Source organism: Manis pentadactyla, chromosome 2 (genome assembly GCF_030020395.1).
Source record: "Manis pentadactyla isolate mManPen7 chromosome 2, mManPen7.hap1, whole genome shotgun sequence".
Classification (NCBI taxonomy): Eukaryota; Metazoa; Chordata; class Mammalia; order Pholidota; family Manidae; genus Manis; species Manis pentadactyla.
The window spans coordinates 216690051-216709495 of record NC_080020.1 but is presented as its reverse complement, the minus strand read 5'-3'; the positions used below and the strand labels follow the sequence as shown (position 1 = coordinate 216709495).

Sequence of the window (19445 nt, the reverse complement as noted above, 5' to 3'; positions counted from 1 at the left end):
GACATTACTCTTGAACCAGCAAGCTGGGACCTATTGGTGTGTGGGATCTCCTCCCCACCTCAGGCGGACCTGTCTGCACAGTCTCCATGGGCTGTGGACCCCCATCACTCCACAACTGCCTTAACTCTTGCCAGGCCTTGACCCTTCCATCTCTTCCATCAAATGCCACCTCATTTAAATCCAGGAACTCACAACAAAATGGCCCAGCAGCTTCCTCCCGTAAGCTCTGGCCACCCCTCCCACCCCCAGCTCAAATGACTGGGGTGCTCAGGCTTGGCCTTTAGAGCTAGAGGTACTGATGACACCCTCTCACTTCTCCTTAGCCTTGGAGTTAGTCTCATAAACTGTCTGAATTCCATCTCCCACCAGGCTTCCTTCCAGGCAGGCACTCCAGGTAAGCTGATTTTCCAAATTCAGTGTCCGGATAGTGTTGCTTCCACCTCTAGCTTCTTGCTACAGATTTTTACTTCTCAAAAAAAAAAAAGTTTTGAGTCTTTACTTTCCCACTGGAATTAACACATTTTTCTGAATCAGTCAAACTGCTGGGGACTATGTTTGCTTTTTTCTCAACAGAGAGCCTCAGAGCTAAATATACTATCTGTCCGCTGACCACTCAGACAAAATCAGGCAAGTGTGTCTGGAGCCAACCCAAATCTTCACCTACTCTGTCCCAGTAAGCCTCACTTCCGGGACTCTATCTTAAGGGAAAAAATATATAACATGGGGGGGGGAAGCCAACACATGTATTTATTGCAGCTCTTCCTAGAGCTAAAATACAATGCATGTAATATAAACAAACATCCAGCAAGAAAATGCCATGCAGCCACTTCAAATGAAATTCTACACCAACACTGAAAACTGAGAAAAAAGTAAAAGTCCATTTACAATTTTGTAAAGAAAAGTACCCAAGAAAAGAGCCTATTATTTTTCCTCGAATTTTCCCTTTATAATTTTTTTCAGAGCTGCCAGCAAAGTGGTACAGTCCTAAACCTCCCCCAATTATCTAATGTAGGAAAGAAACCTTGAATAACCCTCCCTTAAGAGAAGAAACCATTGGACCCATTTGCTTGGCACTTAGGAAACAGAAATGCAGCACGAAATGCCAGGGTCTTACAGCCGAGATGTGGTGGGAAAATCCCAATTCTTGTATTTGTTCAGGTTGTCTCTTAGATGGTGGAGACAGGGAACTAGTAACTCTCAGGCAACGAATTGTAAGGACGAAGGGGCCATTGCGTGTGAAGGGCTCTTCAAGCCACTGGGCACTGTCCACTTGCAAGACAGCTCTGAAAAGGGCCCAGGCAGTGAGAGGAACCCAGACTTGGGGTCTCAAGGAAGGCCAGCAGTATCCCCAAACGGCTGCCCAGTGCCTCCTAACTGACCAGGGCTTCCGTGCACTCTGGGTGGCCCCTTGCACTGGTGGCCAGGAACTTCCACCATGTGGCCCCACTTCTGCCTGCCTCATGTAACTAGCAGAATAATCCCAGTCCCTTGGGCTTGCCCTGTCAGTGCTTGCAAACATCTCTCAATTCACCCTCGTTAAGGCAAACACCTCAGCTTGTTCTGGGGTCCCTTGCATAGCCGACTGTCCACAACCACAGCTGATCTCCTCGAACACCCCTACGTGCTGGAGAAATCCCTCTCAAGAGAACAGAATGGTGCCTGTGACCAAAAGCCTCTGGCCAGTCGACCAAAACACTGGCATGTGGCCCTGTGCTCTCCTCGCTCTAGTCTGCAAACTTCTACCGCTCAGCCCAGGACAGGATTAGCAGCAACCTGGTCTCACTCTAACTGGCTTGGAGCTGCAACTCAACCAAACTGTTTTTTCCCACCCGGTTTACAGTCCCTATTTAATGATCATGCAGGTGATGTTTTAGAGGGAGAAACTGCATGTCTGGACCCAGTGCTATTTCCCCCCACTTGGGCACTTGACCCCTCTGGAGAAGGCGTGAACCGTCATGTCGGGGGAAGGAGACGCAAGACAAAAGGACATTATTACGGTGCTTTTTCCGTTTTTCTTTTTGCACAAAAACAGTCCATTTATTCAAGTGTTCTCCAGCACAAGTACATTAGAAAGGAGCTTTATTATATTCTTCTGGGCACAAAAAAAAAAAAAAGTGATGAAGGCGGAACTGACAGACTTTCTACATCTGCTGTACGCATTGACCTCTTTAATTATTTCATAAACAGCTATGTCACAAGCATCACTTACACAGAGATACAACGGAACACCAGGGGACGGGGGTGGGGACCCACGCAGGGTCCTGTCACACACGCCCCTCCCTGGGTGTCCCAGAACCAGACTGTGAAATGTACATTATTATTGTCAATAAATAGAGAAGCAACCCTAAAAAAAAAAAAAAATACAATGGTGAAAGGATGCTGGAACCAGGAAAAAAAAAAAAAGGAAAAAAGAGGAACTGAAGAGAAAGGAAGGAGGACTGGGGAAGGGGGGATCTGGGGAGGAAGTCCTGCATTTAGCTGCGTGGAATGTGGAGTAAAAGTGTTCTGCCGCTGGGGTCAAAGCGAAATCGTCTGTAACAGTAAAAGTTATTACCAAATCAGCTACGGAGTTTATTCTTCAGTATGAATACATGATTTCCCACAAATAAGTAAGCACCCGCTACTTCAATGCCTCAGCTAAAACACATGAAATCGCTCATTTAGTTTTCAAGTACAAAGTTAAAATGCCTTTTTAATAATAATATATCAGAGTAAAATAATAGTCTCTTTTAAACTCCACTACAAGAAAACAAAACAAACAGTCATTGTCCAGACAGCAGACTTAATTTAACAATATATATTTTTAATAAAACGTTTTAGCACCTTGTTGAGTCACCTCTTCCCTCTGCGGATTCTAAGGAATTTCGGCATTTTTGCCATTTGCTGAAATCTAGGGCTGTGCAACCAAATCAGTCTGGGAGGTGAAATGGGACGAGGTGAGGCTTTGGACCCCTGCTCATCTCTCAGGCCCGGGGCTGGAGCTGCTAGGAAGGGGCCTGGGAAAGCTGCCCTCCCAAGCCCCCCGGGGGTGTGGATTAGGGGAGTTTTCCAGTTACTGGAGGTCCAGGAGTCCACGGGCCTCTGTTCCGGCACATTAGTCAGCCACGCCTAGTAAAGGGACCTTCTGTCCTTGTCCTCACTGCTTTCGACCTGCTTGCTTCTCCTTCCCCCAGAACTCACTGCCTAGGATCAGCGATAAGCAAGAGGTCACCAAGCAGAGGCCTGCGGCCAGACTCTGAAACACACAGACACATGAGACCCCAGCCTTCCTTTACCAGAATGTAAAGGTTTGTCCAGAGCTTCGGCTCGAACAGCGGAGCTTACCTACCCTTTAAGTCATCTATTCTTTTCCCTCTCAGACCCTCCCAAGGCTTGTAGTTAACCCCTGCCTCAGCGGGGATGGCCAGGAGACCACACCAGCCCCGGGCCAGCCCTCCACAGTTCTCCCCTCCTGTGCTGGAGGAAAGCCTTCAGCTGCTTTCTGCCACAGGGCAGGACTGCCAAGGACACCTCCAGTGCCACATCTAATCACAAGCACTGGGCACCACCAGACCAGACAATGATTGATGACAAATTCAGACTTCACCTCCTGGGATCAAAACGGGGTGTGGCCAGAACTCAGTCCTCACCAGAACCTGGGCTCAAGCTATTGCCCTGACCACAGGAAAACAGCCAGCCTCTCTTCAGATCACAGTGCCAGGCAGGCCCCATGCCCCTAACCCACAACTTGAGGGGGCTTTTGCAAGTTTCCAGAAAACAACTCCTCTGAAAGGCCACAGCAACTGCACACCAAGAACAGCAACAGGAATTCAAAACCGCCTCCAAGACCCACCTTCAATGTACTTGTATAATCAGAGAGATGAAGACTCCTGATGGCAGTCTTCCTACAGAAAATTTCCCAGATGGCTCTGCTCACATATTCCTTCCCTTGCTCCTGTTACAGACCTTCCTGTGCTGGAGATGGTTCTCAGTTCCCCGGGATGGCCAGCTAGGTGGGAAGTCAGGGAGCGGCCCTCACACAGCCAGTTCCACGTCCAACAGCCTTCCTTCCTGCTGGGTCTGCCTGTCCCAACCCGCACCCTAGTGACTCACCAAAACTCACACGGGCATCTCCACCAGACACTCCCAGGCCTGTCTCAAAAGCTAAGAGGTCCTGGATGCTCTTTTGGGAAGTTTGCTTTCTAGTAGAATGTTCAATAGCAGGAAAGTTCTGAGGTCTAGAGAGAAAAACAGATAGTAACACACTCATGTCGTCATCTGCCGATTGCAAGACACCCCCACCCAATCCTCACCGGCTGCTCCCCCAGCCTACTACTGTCTTCCAGTCAGGACCCTGGGGAAGGGGGTTAGCACCAGCACGTGTGAGGCCCATGGGCTCCGCAGGCAGGGGGCCAAGGGCTCTGCGACTCTGGCACAAGCCCCGGCCTACCTCCCCTAGACAAGAGCCAGAACTCTCTTTGGCACCCCCTCTGCTTGGCACCCGCAGTAAGTAGGGAGGCATCATCCTCAATCCCTAGAAATCTTTGTTTCCAGGGGTGAATAAGCTGCTCTTTAGAAAGAAAAATGCACTGAGAACATATTCCAGAGTTTTACCTCAGTTTTCTTGTATTCTCCTGCTCCACTGCCTCTACCTTCAGCTTCATCCACACAGCAAATGTAATGAACCCCCACCTTGATCCGCGCACGATCCTACCTCAGCCTATCAAAGCGCAACTCCCCTTTAGAAAGTGACCTGATACGACGTCCCCAGATGCTCCCAGGGTTGGAAGTAGATTGTTGAGCGCATGCCAGCATGGTCAAGTTGGCGCATTTCTAAGGTCCTCTGCACCCTACCAAGCCCTGCCATAGGACCAGCCCCACGGGCTGGGCAAGAGAAAAAGCTGGTGATCGTTAGCTCTCACTCCCACGAGAGGGCACTGGCCCATGTTGGGGCCTCGTCAAATTGCTGGACCAGGGGGAACAAAAACACTCTTAAACATCAACCACAACTGGGCCTCCTCTGAGCAGGTCGGCCAGTCCACGCTCACCCCTCAGGCTTTCCTCATCTGTGGCTACCAAGTTTCTTTCCCACACCAACCTCTTGGGCCATTGGGAAAGGCAAAGTCCTTCACATAAGCAGTGGACAAAAGGCCCAAGAGAGCCAGAAGAGCTGCGAAGTGTTTGCAGAGGAAGGCCCACAAAGACTCCATCCCACACTGGGGGCTGGGAAGACCTTGGCGTTGGCCAGCGGGGGAGGGAGCACCTTGGACTGCCTGAGGCAGCCCTCCTCCCCCCAGCCCTCCTGGAGTGGTGCTGGTGGAGTCCAGGCCAGGAAGATGGAACCTGGCTGGAGAAGGAGGGGATGGGGTGAGCACCACAGTTAGGTACAGGGACTCCCACGAGGGCCGGAGGTATCCCCCCTCCTGGCTGCTCCAGCCCCACAGAGACCCCCATCACCATCTGCCATCAAGTCATGGAACTGGTAGGAAACAACTGGGTGTCATCTTAAAAACCAATCTGACAAGGAAATAAGTAGCTTGGGGTCCAAGACTAAGCACCCCTGAAAGGCGCAGGGGACTGTGGCCACCAGCTGTGAGCTTACTCCTGAGCAATGAGCAAGGGATTCAAAGCCTTGGTTTAGTTTTGTCACCAATTACTTATTTGTTTTATTCAAAAGATGAGGTTCACTGTCCCATTTTTTTTCCAGTGGAAGCCCCCTGGCCAAGACAGAGCGGACCTCAATTTGATTTTGGTTGGGCGGGGGGAACAGGTAGGGGGAGTTGAAGGCTGACTTGACTGGTGCCTAGAGTTGCAGGTCAGTAGCACAGGTTGCTAACAGAAGACTCTTGACATCACCAGGGGCAAAAGAGAGAGAACACGACCTGCTAGAGAGCACCTGCTAAAGTAAGACCTCCTCCTCTTCCCGCCTTCAGCACCTAGCAACTTCTGGGACTGACAGTCTACCTGCAATCAGGGCAACAGAGGTAAAGAGCTGCAGGGCCGACTCCACAAAGTCCTGAATCCTGGGGAAAAGAGCACTGGGAGCTCCCTGGCTGGGTGTGGTGAGTGCTCTCATTATGCATCGGTAGAGAATTATGTTCCTGTGTGTGCACGTGGGACTGATTGATTGGTGTGGGGCTTATGTCTGCAGTGGGACCCAAGGCTCAGCATTGAGCCCGCTTCCCCGACTCCCCACTACATAATATTTCTTATAATGACCCTATCTATGTATTTATATAGCGCCTATCACCATAGGCCCTATCTTTCTAGGGATGCGAACTTGGGACCCTGTGCTTGACAGCACACCTCCCAGTCCTGCCAGTCCCAGGAGGTGCCATCCCCCCTCCCATTATAAAATATATATCTCTATATGCCACATATCTACACCCCGTCTATCCAGGCAAGCATCTGCCCATTGGGCCCTCACCCTGGAGCCACCAACGCTGTCCCTGCCTACCGCCAACACCAGGCTGCCTGCCTTGGTAGGAGGTGGAACCAAGTGTTGTGCCCTTGGGGCTCCAGGTGCTGCTGACTCGAGGTAAGAGCACAGCTATCATCAGACCAAGTACTAGAAAAAAAATACACACCACTCCAATCACACACGCGAGGAGAGAGACACCCCGGTCCTCCCTCCAGCCCTGACACACGTGACTCGAGGAGGGGAAGCAGAAGAGAAGGGGGACGCGCCCGGAAGGCCGGCCTCGGGGACTCCCTGGCCGCCCAGCTGTCGCTGCGCCCGGTGGCCCACCTGGCCCGAGGGGTGGGGAGCCAGGGCACCAGGGCCACCACTAACTTAGAGAAGCACCCTGCTCCCCACGCCTTGGTTTGAAACCTAGAGGGAGGGGGGTTGGGTTTTTGTTTTCTTAAAGAAAATCTGAAAACAAAACATAATTATAACCAGAATCATAATAATTATAACAAAAGGTGTCATCAGCCTCCCAGTATAAAACTGCAGCCTTTGGAGATGACCAAAAACATCACATTCCAGGGGCTGGAAGCCGCCTTGTGCAGAGGGTGGATGGTGGGGGCCTCATAAAAGAACACACAAAAGGCGACTTAGACAGGAAAGCACCAGTACGTTTTGTATGTTTTTTTATTTGCTCCAGGTGGGGTTTTGACTGTCACTGTCCCGCACTCTGGATTACTTCTGATCCCACAAGGAGCCCTCGAATAGGCTAATGCGAGAAATTGGGAATGAAGACCCCTTATCCTGCCATCTTGCTGAGGGAGTCTCCTTTTTGAAAAAAATCAAAAGGTTATTGCGTGAGTCTGGATGAATTCCACTCTCAGCTTTCCACGGTCCCAACCACCTCACCTCACCCCCGTTTGGCAGGGAGAAGCGGGAGCAACCTGTTCCCAAATCCTCCTCCTCCACCGTGTTCGACACCAAGGGGAAGACCCACTGTGGTAACAATTCCCCTCCAAGCTGTCTCCCTTTCTCCATCCTTAAACCCCTTTGCACATAAGGCAATGTGGAAGCTGATGTTTTTACTCATCTCGCTGTTTTAAAAGCACCATTATGAAGTCGGGTTGTACAGTAGTTAACAGTACCTTTTATATATATATCTCATATCTATCATATATATATAAACTGTAAACAAGAGGTAACAGCGGCTTCTAGAAACTGATTTTCTTCAAGGTTTCCTGTGTGGTAGGCACCTGAAATACTGTATAAAAGGGTCTTGTGTGGTGTTCTCGTCTCCCTGCTGCTAGTTGGGTTCTGTTTTGCATGACCAGGAATGGTGCTGGCAAGACAGCTCAGTGGCTGGGAGGGAATTCGGCCGCCTGAGTGTCTCTCTATTTTCTGTCCCCTGCTTGTGCTCCTATCTGATCAGGCTAGAGACAACAACAACAAAAAAGATATATAGTTAAAAAAAAAAAAATCCAATATATAGATTTCTATAGAATTTCCTTTTTTCCTTCTCTCCCATTTTTCCTCTGCAAGGTATTGTTACTATTTTTTGTTACTGATGTTTGCTGCAATAAGCTCTCGTTTCAGTCACAGCAAGAAACAAAAACCCAAACAAACAGAAAACCCCTCTGAAAAGATTAGAAAACAAAAGGTTTGACCAAAAAAAGGGGGGAGGGAGGGGGGAGCTTGGTTTTGTTTTTAAATAGGACTGAAGATTAACATCGAAAAATCAGGAGATGATGTCCAACCCTTTTCGCAAGGCAAAGCCCTCCGGTACTCCCGTCTCTGTGGTTTTAAATTCCTTTTTCTCTTCTGGGTGCTGACACTTCTCTCCATCCTCATGTTCTTGGTGTTTTGTTGTGTTTTTTGTTTTTTGTTTGTTTAACTTTGTGTCACTACCTCAGTTTGCCCTCATGTCCCTTACACACAAGCAAAATATTCCTTCAGCGGAGCGAAGAGGTGGCGGATGACCGGCACGCTCCACGACCGGCCCAGGAGTCTCTGTCTGGCCAAGCGGCTCATGTTGGAGACGTCAGTATAGTGGACGGGGAAGCCAAATACCCTGGGGAGAGAAGGCAGAAAAGGGTAGGGTGAGCTCTGGAGTGGGGGATTCTCCTGAATCTCCTGTTCTTTAGAACCAATTCAAGACTCGAGCACCCTGCTACTTTCTGTAGATTTAAAGAAAAGTAAGAACATCACTGCCCAGAGCTGTACCACATGGTAGAAATGAAGCTCATATTTGTGAAAAACACCTCCAGGATATGCTCCACCACAGACTGAGACCCACAGTGGGTACCTGAAGTCCATATGTAATGAACAGACATCCCTAGTATCTTCTCCACAAATGAAGGGAAAATGCTGCAGAGGAGCCAAACTCTTGCCTGACTTCAGAAGTCCAGGAGTTCCTGTCTGCTCAGGTTGTTTATGTAAACGGTCTCCTTGGTTAAATCACAGTTACCCAGAGAATGAGGAGGTTTGCACCAAGTCAGGGTGCTGAGGCTGTAAACCCACCTGGTCCTATGCCCTCCCGGTCTGCAAAGCACCTAAAACGAGCAGTGTGAGTTAAGGAAGCTCCTGTAGCTGCAGGGTTCCCTGGAGGTAAGTGGGTCCTCTGGGAGCCGAGTATCAGGGACTGACTCCCAGACGCCTCTTCCTTGGGGACCAGCCTCACAGTGCAGAGGCCTCCTCCCCAGGAATCTGCTGTGCTGGGAAATACTTGGGGCAACTCACTGCTCACATGTATCTGTGAAGGTACAAGCCTGACCACTACAGGCAGAGGTCCTTCCCCTAAGAACAGGCATCAGAACACACCACAGCCCCAACGATCCCAGCAGATGGCCTCAGGTACTACCTTTCCATTTCAGTGCACCATAAGATGTCCTCTTTCTCATTCATGAAGACGGGGAAATGCTGGTCTTTGCCCTGCTTTATGGAGTTCGACCTAGTAGTAATGGTCCTCACTTTGCTGAACTAGAAGAGAAGAAGACAGGAGGAATGAGCACCCTTTTGCTGGTGATGCACCTAACACATGTGCCGGACATTTACCAGGGACCAGCAGGGACTGGCGTATTACACTAACGAGGCCTGGTCCATCCAGGGGGCTGGGGAAGGCTTCTGCTGTGAACCTCCACAGACCCCACTGTCCTGCTCTTCTTCTGACTTTGTGGTCACCTGGCATTCTAAGTCCAATCCCGCTGGCCAAGGACTTGAGGAGGCACCAGCTAAAGCCACTAGCCTTCCCAAGTCTTCTAAGAAGACTGTCACAGGTGACATGCAGTCAAAGGATGCCAAGTTACTCAAGGGCTCAAAGACACCTCTGGGGTGCCAGCAGGCCCCAGTGTTGGCACCTGCTTTCACGGAACCTGACGCTTGCTATACTCACTCTGGGAGACCTCTCCAGAGAGAAATGGAGCTTCCAAATCACAGGCGAATGCTCTGCTCTGAAGCCTCGTACATTAGGTCCCAGCCAAAATACCTGTAAGCCCTAGCAGATCCAGGGACCTTGGCAAGACTTCTTAGTGTCTGCCTCCCACAGGACAATGGGCAGCACCCAAGGAGGAAGGGCTGAAGGTCAGCACAGATTTCTTGTCTTCCTCCCTGCCCCCCAGGCTTTCCTGTGGACCCTCCTCTCTGGCCAACTGGGCGCATGAACCTGTGCCACCTCCTAAATGGCCTTCTCCAGGGTAGCTGCTCCCACAGGGCCCCAGGAGGCAGGAGGGTCACAGCCCTGGGGGCTGCTCTAGCTCCCCCTGCCCTCTGCCCTCTCCCTGCCCCCCAGCGGAGGGCTCTGACGCTGAGCCTAACCTTGGCTATTCTGCCGTGCTCCAGACACTCCTGCAGCTCCAGCTTATCATTCACAGTGGATGCCAACGGCCTAGGGGGCAGAAGAGAGAAGGTAACGACAGAAACCACAAGAGTGGGGATGCACCCAGCTGCTACCTGACTCTTTCTCTCTCCCTTTCTCTCTCTCACACACACACACATAAAATCCACCAAACATTCATCCTTTAAGGTACATTTCAAAAGTGGTCTCAAACTACAAACAGGCCAGAGACATCTGCCCAGAAGGAGAAAAACCCAATTATTTTTCTATCAGTTATTTTAAAATACACTGAGTTTTAAAAGCATCCATCATGAAACAAGCTTTGGGAGTGACAGGATGTTCATCCTTACTATGGGGGCGGTCGCACAAGTGTGCAAACTGGATGAAATTCATTGAAGTATATGCTTAAACATACAGTTAAGAAGACTTAAATTCTGTACAGTCCCCAGAAGACTAAAATTCTGAGCACGTCACTTCTCAGAGGGCAGACCAGATAGATCACTGAACACCACATTCAGCACTGGCTTTTTCTGACATTTAGGAATACTTGATGAAGGGTTTGCACAGTGTCCACCACCTCAGTGTGGGAACCAGGGGGCCTGCGGCAAATTGCGTGCCTCCAGACTCCTCCCCTGTGTATGCACACACATGCTCTACTTGGTCCCACATAGTACCTCTGCTCCTCCTTGAAGCTCAGAGTTCTAGAATTTTAGAGTTGGAAGAGGCAAATGAGAACAATCCTGTAGGACCAAGGTCTGTCAGGAGACAGAGAGTTAGTGGCTCCATGAAATACTGGACTACATAAGCCAGCCATTTCTCAGGACGCATGCATGCACCTCTTAGGAATGTTAGGGGCACCCGGAGCCAGTTTTTACTGCCCCACTGACCCATCCCTGTCCCATCAACACATGCGCGCAAAAGACAGCAGCTCTGCCAAATGGGATGAGGGGGGGCAGTGCCAGGAAGTGCACGCTAATGGAGGGACACCAGAGGGCTGGGGCCACATGCAATGATGCTGCCAGTTATAGGTTACCAAGGAGGTTTAAAATCCATACCCACAATGTTCTGGAAAATATTTCCCTCCATGATACTTATCTATGATGGGTGGATCTCACCCTGCTCTTCACCTGCTGACTCTCAACCAGGATTCCTTTTTCCTCATAGGCCTTTTTATAATGCCTATTATCACACTGAAGAAATGAAATTTTCCTCATTCCTGGCTATTAAAATCTCTCTCTTTGTAACCCAAAGATCATCCTTCCAACAAGGACCTGAAGCCCCCCAAATGTGTGGATGACAGTGCAGAATGGGACTCTGGCCTGCATGGTGCTGGTGCAGAGTTCCCTCTCCTGGAACAGGATGTGGTCCAGCTGTGGACTCCATCCCCAACCCCATCCTCCATGGCTTTACCCTCAGGAGATGGAGGACCAGCTGACTCTAGGTACCCACGTAGGGAAACCAGGATATGACTCAGCAGCATGCTGAGTTTTCTGTTGTGTAAGAACATGCTTTCAAAGGTCCTATGTTCAACCACTAGTGGCTGGTTTTCCAGGCAAGTACTTTCTACATCCTGACTCTCTCTCTTTCTCAAGGAAGAGGAAACACAGAACATGGCAGAGCAACAAACTGGTCAGCAGAGGCAGCCAGCCTGAGAGGGCTCACTCGGCGGCCCCCTCCTCAGGCCATCGTGCCGCTCTCCTGCCTGCAGATGCCACCTGGCAGCCACCCCACGCCCAGGAGCTCTCACCAACCTGTTCATACCAGGAAGGTTCCCCCAGAAGTAGCGAGCCCTATGTGCAGCTGACACTTCTTTGGCATCAATCATCACGGGGTTAGACTATAAAACAGAAGAGAGGTTGAAGATGAGCAAGAGAGGAATAGTAAATAGTGCCAGGAAATTTCAGTTTAAAGCCAAGGGGCCACACACCTGGACAGCCTGAAGCCTCCAAGAAAAGCCAGAATTCAACCTAGCCACATTCCACACGCTCTCAATGGAATATTCTAGACCAGAATGGTCCAACTGAACATTTGTGATGGAAATGTTGTCTATCTACACTGTTCCATACAGTAGCTGTGGGCATGACCAGCTACTGGTGAGTAATGATTACTTGAAATGAGGCTCGTGTGACTGAGGAATTTTAAGGCTAATTTAAATACTGAGCACAGCTAATGTCTACACCAGACCACAGAGCTCTAGCTCACCCAGAGGCTTTGAGGAAGTTCCACTGGAGTGTGCACGTGTTCACTGTACAGATTAAAAGCCAAATAGACACCTGCTTGCATTTAAACTAAGAACACCAGCTTGAGGTGTTACTGACCCTAAGGCTCAGGAGCATGGGCTTGAGCTCCCAGACTACCCACACCAAGAAGGCCTCTGGCCACTGAAATCCTCTGCACATGACTCAAACCTGGCTCAGAACAGAGTCAGGACCCGCATTATGGGAATACAAACTGAGTAAGTCATGTTTTCTTCCAGGTGCCATAAAGCATCTGTTGTGGAGCCAGGGAACGATGACAAGCCATTCTTGTCAGAGAAAACAGACTTGGCATCTCAAAGGTTCCCCCAGTGAAACACCACACAGGACCCCAACCCCAGGGGTCTGGCACTCTGCCTTAGTGGCAGGCAGGTCCTTCGAGCCATGAGGCCACATGGCTCCACATACTACCTCTTAGAGCAAGACCACGGGTTCTCTCCAGGGTGGCCAGCAATGCTTCCTCCCTGTCTAACTGGGAAGCCCTGAGCTTCCAAAAGGACCCCTTGCAAAGCAGAAGTCACCAGTCCCCAGCTCCACAATGCAGATGAGACATGGATAAAGCAGCAGTCCAAGGTAGAAGCCATTAGTGAGCTGGCCAAACCAAGGTTGCTGGCTATACCTCGAGAAATCGTGAGATGTCCCTCTTGTCACTAACGCCCATGGCCACCACATTCTCAAAGAGCCAGAAGAAGGGGCGATCATCTCCCTCCTTGGGCCGCGCATCATGCAGGAGGCGGTAGAACTCAAAGAAGAGCCGGCCAGTGCCCTCTGAGAGGACGGAAGAGAAAGCCATCAGCTGGAGCTGTCTGCATGAGACAGTGGTGTGGCTTGGGCATGGGGAGGATAAGGGAGGACAGGGTTGTTGGGAGTAGCCATCCCAGGGCAGAAATATCCAAGGAGGAAACCTACGTGCGGAAGCACCAGCTCAAAAGGTGGGGCAGGGTGAGCACAGCACCTACCGTAGAGGCCCTTGCGGGCAGGGTTGACGATGGAGAGGTCATTGCAAGGACTGCCCCCAATCACCAGATCGAACGGGCCCCACTCCTGGATCTGGGAGGATAAAGGTAATGTGATGGGCCTGATATCCAGGGACAGAGGCAGAAAGGAAGAGAGAAATTATCTGTGAATTTGGCAAAAAAGTACTTTGGCATGGGAGAGGAGACCTGGCTGCTTTGTATGCTATGTACATGTTCATACATACGTACTACATATATGCTGCACACACGCACATACAAACATTGAGCCTCTCTGGGCTCGTGTCCTAAACAATAGTGTAAAGGGACCCCACTGGATAATCTCTGAGGCCAGCAGGGAAACCAGCTGCTCAGTGGGGAGGCAGTCCAGGCTGGACGGCTGCATGTGAAGATACTCTGTGCTCTGCCAACTTCGGGCCGGGCATCTGGGGCATCTGAATGCCCTCCACATGCCCTTCAGGGTTCCTGAGAGCCTGCAGTTTCAGGGTCAGACACATGTAACTGGAAGGGGAAACGGTCACTTAGGCAAGATGCGGCCAGAGTCCCCCACAGAAATGGAGGCTGGTAAAGCTATCACAAGTACTGGGAAGACGGGAAGCTCACTCCAAACCAAAGCGTTCTAGTAAAGAGGGCCCTGCAACTAGCCAGGGAGCGGCCGGAGCCCAAAAAGGCCAGCTCCCCAATTCGCATTTGAATCTGCCCATTACCCTCTTGAGACAAGGAGGGAGATGGGAGATGAGGAAGAAGAGAGGCTGAGGGAAGGAAAAGAGCAAATGAACAAAACACAAGGGAGCTGGTGCTGCCCCCAGAACTGAGTGCAAGGGACGTGGAGGTGGGACGGGCCCCACAGCACTGACATACATGCTTCTGCGTGACGCTGCGGACGTCCCCGACGTACATGATCTTCCCCTGGTGCCGCACCATGCCCACCGTGATGGAGTCCTCGCACACCTCTGAGGCGATGTAGCGATCCACCTGAATGCCCAAGTCCTTCAGCACCAGAAGCCCTGCGCCAGCCAGCAAAAAGCACGGTCACCGGGTCACCTCCCTAGCACCCTTGTCTTCACAGGGGAGCCCTCTGGCCAGCTGGACACATGGGTCATTGACAGGCCCAAGCCCTACCCTGCCCAGCAAGCTGCAGGGTCCTTCTGGATCAAACCGGAATATCAGTAACAGTGGCACCATGGTTTTGATCTTAGAAGGGGGTCAAGAACAGAAAGTAGGTGGTTTCTGGAACCAGGGAGAAGAGCAGTTGACTTTTTGGGTGGCCTTCCTTTGCTGTGTCTACATCTTGCATACATGGGTTCTTCCTCACCCCCCATGTCATCTCCTGCTGCAATTCTTTAAGACTTGCTTTTGAGACCATCCTTTAAAACCCAACATAAATACCACTTGCTCTAAAAAGGTTACATCAATGCCCTACCCACCTGCAGGCCCCTGGAACCACCTCCCCACCTCCAGCACTCTGCGCCCCTCTCTATATCATTAGAACAGCGTGGAATCCTAATCCAGCCCTTCTCTGAGTTTACAAATGGTCTTCAAGACAGAGCAGGAAGTCTCACTCATGTTCCCTCCTGAGCTCCCTACCCTCACTTCCTTACCACGATCCCTCCACAAATGCTTGCTGAGTTGAGGCAAGGAAAGGAGAACAGACCCTGAGAGCATCAGGAGAAACCAGGTACCACAGCACCATGTGCACTGCTCCCAAAGACCTCCCCATGAAGGGGCTTCTACAGCTTCTTGGGGTGGGATGTGGTTTAAGAAGTCCCCAAGGTGCTGGCCTGAGAAACCAAAGCTGTACATTCACCTCCCTAAGTTTATGTAACATCAGCACTGAGTTAAGAAGAGAAGCCAAACATGTGGCCTGGGATGCCATCCCCACCCTTGCCCTCCAACCAAGGTCTCTGGGCTCAGACTGTCCACCTCCCTTTGGTTATAAGAAGACACAAGCTCTGAGGAGGGCTACTCCTTTCTTAAGAATTGGGAAGCCCTCAGCCAGGGAGCAAGGCAAAGGGGTAGATACATCAACACCACCTTTCAGGAGGGCTTTCTGTGGCAAGGTCAAGAACTCAATTAAAAAAACAGTGCCTACACAGTGGCCCAGCATTCCCTCAAAGATAGTGGTTTCGGTATGTATGAAAATGTTCTCTCTGGTCACAGTGCTGCTCAAAACAATGAAAAAAATAGTAACCCGGTACAGGGTTAAATAATGGATGGTATTTTCACTCAGTGGAATCCTATGCAGCATTTCCAAACAAAGAATGTAGTTCCGTATTGGTTGACTTAAAAAAGTAATAATATAAATGAAAAGGCAAGTTACAACACAGTATGCATTTTACTATCCTTTTGTTTTATTTATCTACCTAGGTATGATTATATAAACACACACACACACATATGCACAGAACAAAATCTAGAAGGACATATACCGAAACAGTAATTACTGAATTATGGGCGATTTGAATATTCTGTACACTCTCATTTATAGTTTTGTTTTTTACTGCAACTTGCAATCAAAGCACAACAGAACTGCTTATGTTTTTGTTTGGGTCGCCAAGTCTGCCCTTTGAGGCTTTGTGAAAATCTCCAATAATGTCTGCCTAACGATCGTGCTGTCTGCCAGAGAGCCTCCCCCATTAAGAAAAGTGCCCACCGGACACGTTGGTTTACCACTGACTGTACTTTTCATTGAACACAATAGTTTCCTCTTTAGGGCAATATTTTAGCAGTTGTAATGTTAACTATTGTTTTGTTTTGACAAAGTTAAACACACACAGTCCCTCAAGCAGAGCCCCAGGTCCCAGGCAGAGGCTGCCAGCAGCCCTCAGCACCTGCGCCACTCTCACCTGTAGCAATTCCATCAAACAGAGACAGCACCCGGATGGGCTTCCTCTTCTCAGCTGGGACAGGTGGGTAAACCTTCGGAGGGTCCTAGGCAGCGAGCACAATAGGCCAGGTGAACACCCAGAGGCATTCTACAGACCTGCACCCAGGGCTGACCCTCCCAGCCGGCTACGAGGGCTCTGGCTTCCCAGACCTGCACTCCTTGCAGGAGGCGCGGGTGCCTCTGCCCTGCGACCAAAAGACACACTCTTGCTTCTGCTGAGTCTGCCCTCGGGCTCTGGCAGAGAGGGGATGAAAAGACATGCCCTGGGCCCAGCACTCACAAATTCCTGGTCGTGGTTATTGGCGAAGAACATCTGGAGCCGAGAGGGCCAGTCGTCCCGCCGCCTTAGCAGCCCGTACGTGCCCTTGTGCCCGCACATGTAGCAGTTCCAGGGGTCTTCCTTAATGGCTGCCTGGGCAGCCCCTGGCCCCACCAAGAGATCCACACACTCGACGCAAAAGCACCTGGGAGGAAACCCAATGTACCAGAGGGACTCAGCTCTGGGCCAGCCCCAGGCAGAGTGTGGCTGGGGCCTGGGGCAGGACAGGGCGGGGTGCGAGTGCCAGTGGCCGCAGTCGGGCAGGAACGCTCACCTGCAGCAGTTGTTGTTCCCACACATGAGCACCTCACGCCCCCCACAGCAGATGGTGCAGTAGGACTGATAGCCATCGTCATCGTACTGGTACGCACATTCCAGGAAGCAGTTCTAGAGACCAGGGAGGAAGGTAAGACCACCAGGCAGCACCCAGGACAACCTGGGGGAGGGAAGGCTTAGAACCCAGACTCTGGGCTCTGAGCTGCGAGCCTTGACTAGCCCTGGAGACATGACCCTGCCACCTGTCCAGACCAGGTCCAGCCTGGACCATAGATCTGGGAAGGGGACAGCACTGAGGTGGGCCTGAGCGCAAGGTTGGGGAGAAAGCTGCACCCCCTCATTCCCTGCGGCAGCCCTAGGCTTGGCTCCTGGGACCCACAGGGCATGGCAACCCACCCGTCAGTCACCCTGTCCTTCCTCACCCGTCACACTCAGGACTGTGATGCCATGAACCCAGATCTGGGGACTACAATGGGCCTTAGTGGGGGAAAGAATCTTTCAGAGAAGTCACAGCAAGCCAAATGCTTGAAACCCAAGTTATGTTCTCTCAGGTCTCTCTGCTTCCAGAGCAAACCCTGGAGAGGACGTGACGGCTGCCCCAGGGGTCCTGGAGCCCGCAGGTGAGGGGGTGGTCAGCGGGGGCCAGGGGCACCCTCACTGCGCCTCTGCCGGCTGTGCCCCTACCTTGCAGTTTTGGCACATTCCTCCGATGAAGAGAGGGTGTTCCAGGGTGACATTGAGGCTCCCGCAAGAGATGCAAATGTCTGGAAAGCAGAGTAAGTGTCACCGAAGGGCCACTTCAGGCCAAAGCCCAGCTCCAGAAAAGCTACAAAAAGGCTGGAGCAGCTGCCAAAATAAAGGCAGAAAGGAATCTGGGTGCCCCATGGAACAGGGAAGCCCCAGTCTCAGAAGCCCATTCATCTCTCAGAGCAGCAGTGCCACCATCCAGGAAAAGCTTAACACAAGAACAGGAATGTGCTGGGGAGAACAGCGCCCCGACCCTTGGTTACTCTGGGGACAGTCCTGGGCCTCAGCCCCATCCTTCCCAGCCCCGAGGGCCCTAGCCGGACACAGCAACCACTAGACCAAGGGGGACAGACATGGGACATTCTGATGACCACTGGGAAAGAAAGAGGCAAGGAAAAGCGAAAGGCCAAAGGTCATCTTGAGGCAAGTTCAACTAATTCCAAGAGGGTCACCCTTCTCTTACCCACTGGAGTATCCTAAACCCTAATGACCAACCCATGTCATTGATATGGAAGATTGTGGCACCAGGAAGACCAATATATATATGAAGCAGGATAGGCCATGGGGGACAGACCCCGTCACTGTGCCCCAACGTCCCATGTCATTCAAACCTTTCTAAGCACCTATGCTATTCTGCACTAGGCACCACGCTAGGAGCCAAGCCCTCCTGCCCATCCCAGGGGCAACAGGCTACTGATTTCCCAGAGTCAGGGCCCAGCTATCCCCGCAGGACTCACCCTCAATGTTCCGGCACTTCTGCCGCACCTCGTACACCAGCCGCTCTGTGGAGGAGAGGAGAGCCCAGCATCAGAGGAGGCCACAGGGACGCGCCTGCTTCTCTGAAAGCCAGCCCCGCCTTCCTCTCTCGCCAGAGCCAGGCCAACTACCTCTTGTCCGTTCGTCAATGATCTCCTTGACCTTGGGCTTCTCAGTTGTGCTCTTTCGGGGCTTTTTGGTTGGTGGGGGTGGTGCATAGGCAGCTGCCTCAGGTTCAACCCACATGTCTGTGTAAACTTCTTTGTAGGGGTTCTTCTCCTCTGCATTGGGAAAGCAGGTGAGAAGGTCATGGTTACCAGCTGACAAGGAATCCCAGCTCCTTCCCCTCCTGTAGTCTATCTACAATGGGGTGCAGCCCGGTCCCCAACTTGTTCCTAGCTCCCACTCTCCAGTGCCAGCAGGCCAATGGGGAATGGGTCATTCAGAGCCCAGAGCAGTCCTGCCCTTGCCCCGACTCCAGGGAGAGGAAGACTGTGGACATTCCCACTGGGCCCCTCAACGGAGGCCTCAATGGCTAAGCATGGCTTTCCCATCCCTGGCACAGAGCTGCCTGGCTGACAAGGGTCTCAGAGGCTGGATGGGCACCTGTATATACCTTCCGGTGGCTCCAAGCCCTTGGGGCCAGAGGGCTGGAACCCTCCGAGGGCCCACTCGATCATCTGCTTGTTCTGCACCTCCACGGCCTTGGCAGTGTCACTCTCGTCGCTGTCATGGCATGCTGCGAACAGTTTCCCTGCCCGGCTGCTGGCCACCTGAAGGGCAACAAGGGTTGGGGAGGGTGTCAGAGCGGGCAGAAGGGCAGACTCGGAGGGTAATAAAGGCAGGCCCAGGCAAGAGGGAGGAGAAGGTGCAGGAGAGGGGAGGACAGTCTGAGGAGGGAGAATGCAGAAAGGGGGCCGGCAAGGTGGGGGCAAAGAGCCTCACAGGCGGCCCCTCAGCCCAGGCCCAGCCCTGCACTCCAGCTTCTAGGCCAGCTCATGGTGCTGGCCCTCTTCC

The 19445-nt window shown here is 51.6% G+C and overlaps 1 protein-coding gene across 12 annotated transcripts in view; it reads right to left on the bottom strand.

The window, feature by feature from the left end:
• DNMT3A (DNA methyltransferase 3 alpha) overlaps positions 1-19445 on the bottom strand; it is a 114580-nt gene that overhangs the window by 9132 nt on the left and 86003 nt on the right. For 7 of the 12 annotated variants that reach the window (XM_057497384.1, XM_057497382.1, XM_057497385.1 and 4 more), the window contains 15 exons: positions 19045-19201; positions 18560-18709; positions 18410-18454; positions 17610-17689; positions 16924-17036; positions 16611-16794; positions 16290-16374; positions 14305-14450; positions 13429-13519; positions 13089-13237; positions 11966-12051; positions 10196-10265; positions 9243-9361; positions 8316-8453; positions 4093-4217 (listed from right to left, as the gene is read on the bottom strand). In XM_057497384.1, the coding sequence (XP_057353367.1) occupies positions 4093-4217; positions 8316-8453; positions 9243-9361; positions 10196-10265; positions 11966-12051; positions 13089-13237; positions 13429-13519; positions 14305-14450; positions 16290-16374; positions 16611-16794; positions 16924-17036; positions 17610-17689; positions 18410-18454; positions 18560-18709; positions 19045-19201 (1738 nt within the window). Of the gene's footprint in view, positions 1-2153; positions 2533-4092; positions 4218-7054; positions 8454-9242; positions 9362-10195; positions 10266-11965; positions 12052-13088; positions 13238-13428; positions 13520-14304; positions 14451-16289; positions 16375-16610; positions 16795-16923; positions 17037-17609; positions 17690-18409; positions 18455-18559; positions 18710-19044; positions 19202-19445 lie in introns of those variants that run through there. The other 5 variants (XM_036881735.2, XM_036881736.2, XM_057497390.1 and 2 more) reach the window with 2 other exon arrangements.